Source organism: Limulus polyphemus, unplaced genomic scaffold, assembly GCF_000517525.1.
Source record: "Limulus polyphemus unplaced genomic scaffold, Limulus_polyphemus-2.1.2 Scaffold2631, whole genome shotgun sequence".
Classification (NCBI taxonomy): Eukaryota; Metazoa; Arthropoda; class Merostomata; order Xiphosura; family Limulidae; genus Limulus; species Limulus polyphemus.
In genome coordinates, this window is record NW_013668241.1 from 36521 (window position 1) to 45185 (window position 8665).

The window sequence follows — 8665 nt, forward strand, 5'->3', positions numbered from 1 at the left end:
CTGCTCAAGTATCCACAAGGAACTCAATTTCGAGTCCATGTATCATTAGAGGCATATACCATGTGACTAAAATCTTATGGTTGTTCAAGCCAACCACCATGTTGCTAGGTGCAACCTTATTGCTATACTTACCTGAGCTGATGGCCAGACTTAACTCAAGGGCCACTAGTTCAAACTAGCTAAAGCTGCTGCAGCCATTATTTGCTATTGAGCCTTCTGTATTTGCTGAAGCATTAACTGGAACAGAACCTGTGTATGCTGCTTTAAGAATAAAATACATACAATTCTGCATCCAGTGATCTGTTTAAGCCACATTTAAAATGTGATTCTATGCCTAATGCTCAAGGAATCTTTTAGAGTGCATTTACTTCTTCAATAGTGGTAAACTATAGTGCTTAGGCTTGGAAAGCCCTGTTGTCTCATATAGTATGATGGTGGCTGTATCACAGCATATGTGGCAGTAGAGCTGTTGGTCGACATTTCAGCCAAACCTTGGTGGTCTGCAAACCAATGATATTATTTCATAGGCGAAACAGCTACACTAGCTATTTCTGCATCTTTTAACTCGTGTTACTTCAGAAACTGCTTTGATCAAAAATTAAACCTGAGAAGCATGGGTTCAATCAACAGCCTTTCAAAAACTTGTTTATGGATACTTCGCACAATCCGTGGATGAATTGCTTGGAAAGGCCTTCCTATACAATTTTCTTAAATCATCTGAGCAAGTGACCAAGTTTTCATTAGGCCCATATTTTTGAAATGTGAATATAGCACTAGGGATCACTTTGATCTCCCATAGGTAAAACCTGTGGTTCATCTCAGTGATGGTGTTTTTCCTCATCCAACTGTTTAGGCATCAAATGCTGAACCATTTCAACTCAATATCACCCACTGTGCTGCTTGTACCTGACTCTAGTCATTTGAAAAACCTACGTAAAACGTTTAAAGAAATTATTTTCCCTTTACACAGTTGTGGGCTAACCTTTAACATCATCACAATTGCAAAATAGTAGTGCAATAAGGAACCTATTGCGATCATTATCTAATGCCATTTGGATAAAACATCATTAGTGCTCAAGGGAAGCTCTCTTCTTCCTCCAAAAGACTAAGAGACGTGTATCCTGAAGAATGTGACATTCCCCAGAGAAGTCAAGAACAGAATGCTACAATGTATGGGGTGGGGGCATGCCATAATTTCATTACTTATCCACTTTACCTACCAAGAAGTTATCAGCATGTCTAGGTGGTCTTGAAGATTCTTGATCATCTGAAGTGTCCACAGAAGTATGGTAAGATTCTGGCTGCCCCAACTGGCAGTTCATGGCTCTTACTATTGACTTCATCTATCATGTGCACCTCACCTCACTTTCTAGTCACAAAAAGTCCTTATAAGAACCTAATAGTGCCTGGATGTCTCATAAATACCACACCAGGGTGATTTTAGGATGTCCAGACTAGACCCATTGTGATTCATCCTTGCTGTCCTATGCTCCTGCAAGTGGTAGGGAACCAGAAGAAGTGATTTGATGCAGTGGCTTGGATTTCCATGATACACTGATAATGTAGTCATAACTCTTACTATGGATTGTAAGAGCCTTTGATCCAGTAGAGAGCTTCTCCTCAAATCACAATCTCAAATTATTGTCCTCATTTTTGTTGTAGCTTATTCCATTCCACTATAAGTTCTAATTGATCTTAGAAAATAACTCCTATTGGTACAATATACAAAGTTAACAATATCCAGAGGGACAAAAGCACGTTATAAATCAACTAAAAATATTGGCCACAGCTTCACAATATTACTTAAACACTTAATCTGTGATATTCTCAGATAAAACTAAATGCAATGGGAAAGTACTAGGTCCACGGGATGGGAGATTCAAGATGAAATATTTTTCAGAAAATAAAATAAATATGGACATCAAAGGAAATAATCAAAATATAAATACCTAAAAAAAGTATAAAATAATATCGTTATTTAACACAAGAATTTACGTTGTTTTATACTATACTGACTCTCTAGCCTTAGCAGACCTGGCTACTTCATTTTGAAGTAGGTTTCTTAAGTGTTGGTCATATTTCGTTCCAAACAGAAAACTAGTAGATGAAATTGTTTGAAACTTGGTAGAAACTTTACCAAAAGTATATAGTTTGAGAAAAATAACATGTCCTAATTTTGATATATTCAGTTTCTATGCATTGTCAGCTTTGAAGTTTGGGCTATATTCTTATGCTATATGAACTATCTGATTGTTGAAGCAGGTAGTTGAACCCATGCTTGCATGTAACATGACAGAAAGGTTTGTATTTAAATAATGATTTCAAGTTAGACCAAAGTTTTAGTGTGGTATCCCACAACCTTAACTCGTGATCATACTCATTATGCATGATCAAAGTGAGACCCTCAGCTCATACCAGCTTGCACAAACCTTTGCGTCACACCTTCACTTGGGCATAATCCACAACCGAGGGGAGAGCCGATAGAGGATATTGGCCAAGCAAGTACAAGCTCTCTTGAATGACCATTATATATGTATCCTTAGCCTAAGGCGATAGTTAAAACATACTCGTGGCTACTTACATCCTGTTCCTAAAAGTGTTGATGAAATGCAGAACACTTGCACGAATTTTTTTGAAAAATATGCCTGAACAAAGATATCAGTTTTCGAATGCTACATAAGAAAATATAATTATACAGGTCTAGTATTCGTCATACAATCGTGAGTGTTTAAATATGTTTAGGTATCTTAATTTCATTTCATATCTTATCACATTGACATAAAAATATAAAAAATTTACACATTTTGCTTAAAGGACTTGTTGTGTTCTTAAAGTATAATAAAAATATTTTAATTTTCTTATCAATGTTGGGCACTGTTTTTCAAACGTTAAATAGCGTGCCCTCTAACCCATAACTCAGCGAAGTTTCCATTGCGCCCCCTTTATATCAAAATAATTTTCGCAAGTGATAGCAGCAAAATTAACATTTTCTTTATCTGGTTTAAAAGAATTAATGAAAAAATGTTTATGAGGAGTGAGTAAATGCGGGAGCAAAAAAGTTTTGAGAGCAAAGTCATAGTTTTGGTAAGTTATCGTCGTCTCCATTTCTTCTGTTTCTTCCGTCGTTATTTTTCGACTCTCTCGCTAATAGGCTGCCCCCTCCCAAGGGGGTGCAGCCCACAGTTTAGAAAACATTGGTATAAGGTGTTTGCTTATTCTTCTATTTTTAATCCTCCAATGACAATAATTTAAATATTTATGATTTATTCAGTAAATATTATTTTTAATATTGTTTGAATATATTTATAAAATATTATTATAGAACTCCTACTAACTTTTTTTATAAAACACAAGATTAATTTTTATTAATTAAATCTCTTGATACATTTCATGATAAGTTGTCATACAATTTCCTTCCTTATCATTAGTATAAAAATAGTACATCATTTACTACCTAAAAATGGATTGTCTTACATAAAAATTAGTATTCTTAAATCTAAAATCTTTTTCAACCAATCTAATGTATACAGAGCACAGATTGCCCATTATGTAGCTTTGCACTAAAAAATCTAACAATATACTTTTTTTTTGTAAGAAAAGTTCCAATAAAACATCTGAAAATTCATATTTCTTTATTATTATTCTTTTAATTTACAAGAGAACGTGACTTATTACAGGATAAATCTATTTTGTAATATAGTTTGAAATCCTTATGTTACACCAGTGTAAGAAATTACTTTATAAAACATCCAAAGAGTAAAAGCAATGCAGCATTACTTTTACAACATTGTTTCATAACACCTTATTATAATATTGTTATTGAAAGAAAGTGTAAAATAAAATATAGGCTTGAAAACGAGGAAATCATAATGCATGGGTTTTAGTGGTATTTTAAATTTTCGATTGTAGAGCAGTTGTAGGTAATCTGTCAAAAATCATTCGCTATGCATCCCTTATATTACGTAACATTAAGTTACCTCGTCTGATATAAAGAGAAATAACTTTGATCATGTACTACAAACATTAAAACATCGACTTGGTTTATACTTTTCTAGAAATCTCGGATCATAATTCACAACACTCCCTTTTTCCCGCTCAAAAAGACGTAGGAAATTAGAAGATAGTATATCATTGCATTTCCCATAATTCCTCAAATGAACACTATTTTTCACAGTCTTGCGGTACTCCCTTTAGCCTAAGTTTTATATTTTGAATAAATTACTTACAAAGTACTGTGTAGAAATGAACTGTTTTTATGGTACTTCTTTGCTAAACAAAGGCCTAAGGTAGCGAAATCAAAATATGTATTTAATTTTTTTATAATTCAGAGTGTGCACCAAATAGCATATAAAATTGTCTGAAAGAAACTGGTGAATGACCTAACAAGTTCTAAAAAAACAATTTTGGCATCCTTACTCTTTTTTATTGACATAAATTTTTCTTTGATGAAAATATTGTGGCTTCGTCTAGCAAGTAATATCTACTCATTCAGATATGAAGATAAGTTAAGGTTTTGGGAATTGAAGAAGTAAGATGACGACTACAGTATCATTAAAACAATATATATAAAAACAAGAAAGAACTAACCAGAACATAGCTAAACTTGAGTTTATTTCTTACACTAAAATATTTTCAGAAATATTTCATAAATATAACTTATTTTTGAATTTCTTCTTCGCAACCTGTCCCATGCATCATTAATCATCACGACTTGAAATAAACGTAATTTTCTAACAATTCTATGTTTTATTTGATTCTTGGGACGAACTAATTTACACTGATTGTTAGGAGGGTCAAGTTTTTCTAAAAAGTCGGTTTTTGTTTAGTAGTTGTAAAATAATCATTCTGTGGACAAATTTTGTTAACTAATTCACAAGCTTCAATTATCGATTTAACATTCTGCAAACACCAAAACGTAATTACTTTATCCTAAAAATGATAATCTAACCCAATAATTTTACACTAATGCATGTTAGAAATTCTATATTCAGTTGTTTATTAGACATATTCTCTCTCTCTCTCTCTCTCTCTTATATATATATATATATATACATATACATAATGTGAAGCACGACGCTTGTGATTTCCGAATACATATGAAGATTATTTAGAAATACAATTTAAATTTATATAATGCTCCAATATTACAAACGATAGCGTGTACTCTAGATATAGAAACGTTTTACATTACTTTAAAGATATTATTATACTGAAATATTCAGAATGATAACTATTGGTAATTTGTTTTTATTTTATACACTTTCTTCAAGAGTAGTGAAATCTTTTAATGATTTTAAAACTCATTTTTGAAAGAATACCTCGCACAAAAGGAAGCTAAATAATACATTTTGTTTTTGCTGCTCTTTAAAAAGAGCTGATGTACATTGATGAAATATCCTTCTCAAAATGAAACATACAGTAATATTTCAGTTCAACCTCACGAAGTAACCTCCTGATCAAACACGCTTAACATCAACTGCCTTTGATTATGATAGGCCTAATATCAAGTGCAACTAGATATGTGGAACTTTCGAAGTACGAAAATGAAAATCGATACCAGTTCAATATGCAGTTGCAATATCGGTCCAGAACGATTACGCAGTGCCAGAGGTAGGAGACCTGCCAGGACAAAAGGAAAAGTAATGTAACTTAGCGTGATATAGAGCAGCATCATAACATCCAAAAATAAATCTATTGTCTGGCGTTGACTTTATAAAATTTTAATACCACTTATACCTGGTACCCTGTTATTATTATTTGTTAATTATTTTCATATTAAAAAGCCCCTTGTTTGTAATTCACTAACTAAACACAAGCACTGAACAAAATCTTTGTTTTACATTTTATTAGTGAAGTAAGCTATTAAAATATTAAATGTATATTGTATTTGATTGCGAGTCGCGTGCCCCAATCAATAGGGCATGCTAGATCTTGAAATTTGCTTAAATTCTTTGTTTGCTTTATACTTTTCCCATACTGAAGTTACAGTGTTGTAGTTTGTGCCTAGCACAAGCTGGACTTGCAGAATGGAGCTAGAGATGTATTAGTGAAAGAACGTTGATAAAGCTCTCTCCAGTCGAGCATACAAGCATTTATCTAAGGACTATTCAAAATTGACTTTGTTTTTGTCATAGATATTGTATTTGTTGACATCCTGTGTTCAATCTTCTTCTTTTATGTAAAGACAGAGACAATACAAGCATTTCTCCTGCAGGCTACTTTAAAGGAAATATAATAATACTGCAAGCCTAAACGTATTTCATATAAACTACACGAATTTTGTTTTATTGCCCTCCCAGATATTACTGCTCCTATGCCCATAACTATCTTATCTTTACTTTTTATGCTAAGGAATCCAGTAAAAATTGAATAGTTGTTTAGTGAGAAAATAACCATGGCTGGTATCAGATATTTTATTCCAATAAATACTTCACATCCTCTGTCATTTTGTTTATAATATTTAAGGGAGTTCAACTTTAATTTAGTAATTGTTATGAAAACAAGTTAACTGTGGATTTTTGTGTTTTTTTTTTCCACACTCCTTATAATTTGTCCAGCCCAACTAATGAGTTCTAGTATTGAACGAAAAGCTTATTAGGCAATAATTTGTGAGAGACAAAATATAGATATGGAGTATTATATTTGACACATCTCTGATTTTGACTCATAATGGACAAATTAAAAGTAATCTAAACACATGTGTAGTTAACTTGTTTATATATATATATATTTCATTTTAGGTCTATTGGTTTTCCAATATTACTTCAGCGTTTAATCCATAACTTGATCTAGTAAAATAGGTTTTGCATGAAAGAATTTTAGTGAATACGAAATTACCCTGACCTTCACAGGTGCCTCCTCCTAAGTCCAGAAGAGTAAGTACAAGAGCATCTGTTGTCTTTCTAAGAAATTCAATATTTTCTTTCGTAAGAAAACGTGCATCGTCACAGGGAGCATGATAACATTCCCTCATTCGTCCCCGAAAAGGCCCTTGCAGAATACAAAAAATTAATAGATAAATAAAACATGAATTAATATTTGCACATACATATTTCAAACTTTTGGATTAAACAAAAAATCTTATATACATATATTGCGAACCGTGGTGCCTGTCCGAGCGTGCGTCTGTCTCCCGTTTACGACGCAGCTTCCCGCGCTGCGTTTGGAAAGCTGAGCACGCAGGCAAAGCTCAACATTCACTTTTGAAATGACGGGAGAACAGGCATGAATAATGTTGATGCCAAATTCAATTACACAAGCAGGATATTCTACACTAACTTGTTAGGAATTAATCACACTATTATTCACATTTCAAAATGTGACGTAACTTAAAGAATAAAAATATAGATTTACCGTATGTTATTGTTGAGTGGCTCTTAACATGACTGAAATGCTCAACAATTACTTTTCGCGGTGGGCGGTATAAGTAGCTAGAGCTTTGGCTCTGAGTGAAACTAAGAGTGCACCACAATTAACCTTTTAAAAGTCCAATAAATAATTAAATTTGATAGATTAACTGAGGATGGGTACTTTTGCTTGTAAAAATATAACTTCCAATTAAACCCACGTATCAAAGGCCAAAAGAAATATGTAAAAAAAAAGAGTGAACATTATTTATATACCATTTAAGGATACGACGTATCACTGAAAGCTTTGAACAGACAGTACTGATTCTTCGTATGCATAAAATAACTATGTTTGGATTATTTGATTGTATCTCCTTAAAACCACCCCGATCCTATACTAAATGTTTGTTTAATTGTTTTAAATTTCGCGCAAAACTACACGAGGGCTATCTGCGCTAGCCGTCCCTAATTTGGCAGTGAAAGACAAGAGGGAAGGCAGCTAGTCATCACCACTCACCGCCAAGTCTTGGGATACTCTTTTACCAACGATTAGTGGGATTGACCGTAACGTTGTAACACCTCCACGGCTGAAAGGGAGAGCATGTACTAAATGTAATTTCGAAGTAATACATATCTTGTTCCTCGGAGTAAAAACTCTCATTGTGTTAAAAGTACTGTTATGTAAACTAAAAACCCCGTAACAGCTGCTGAGATCATTGTGAGAAGCTTCACGTGAAAAACTACGTGAACTACTTTTTATCCGTGCAGCAGGATATCGGTTCTTGGAATTATAACTGTTATTTACCTGTGTCAGTTAACAGAACTGCGTTAAGCGTAGGAAAGTTGGTATTGTTATGGTACCAAAACATCACATGGTCACTACGGAGAAAACTGAGGTGACTGGTTAGTAGAGAAGCGGGTGGGAAACGTGCAGGAAGTCTGATGGCAGTGTTGATGAGTCTATACTCGTCTTTGCTTAGGCGTTCCCATGCCTTCTGAAAGCGTTGGGCGATGGTTGAGTCCACTCCATCCCGAGAAAACATTGCCAGAAAATCTCCTATGCTTCCACCGAGTTGAAGGTATCTAGTCAGGCTTGGAAGAACCTAAATAAATATATATATATTATTAATAGTTTTTGTTCGGTTACCAGAAGGACCTTATATTTATGGCAGTTTGATTTAGTGTATAACTATACTTACGTTATATTATAGTGAAAACAACTTAATAAGAATGTAACATTGTTCAACTGTAATATAAGATAACATTCAGATCAGAATTCTTAAAGCTAATAGTCAGATTTGTCGATGCACAAGCCACAG

General features: G+C 33.6%; 1 protein-coding gene across 2 annotated transcripts in view; it reads right to left on the reverse strand.

Annotated features, from left to right (window-relative positions):
* Positions 1-3907: 3907 nt before the first annotated feature.
* The window catches only part of LOC106467485, a 23827-nt gene continuing 19069 nt past the window's right edge, over positions 3908-8665 (reverse strand). For both annotated transcript variants that reach the window (XM_022395683.1, XM_022395682.1), the window contains exons 6-8: positions 8152-8449; positions 6844-6990; positions 3908-5619 (exon numbers count right to left, since the gene is read on the reverse strand). In XM_022395683.1, coding sequence (XP_022251391.1) covers positions 5504-5619; positions 6844-6990; positions 8152-8449 — 561 coding nt within the window. In that variant the 3' untranslated portion in view covers positions 3908-5503. The remainder of the gene's footprint in view (positions 5620-6843; positions 6991-8151; positions 8450-8665) is intronic.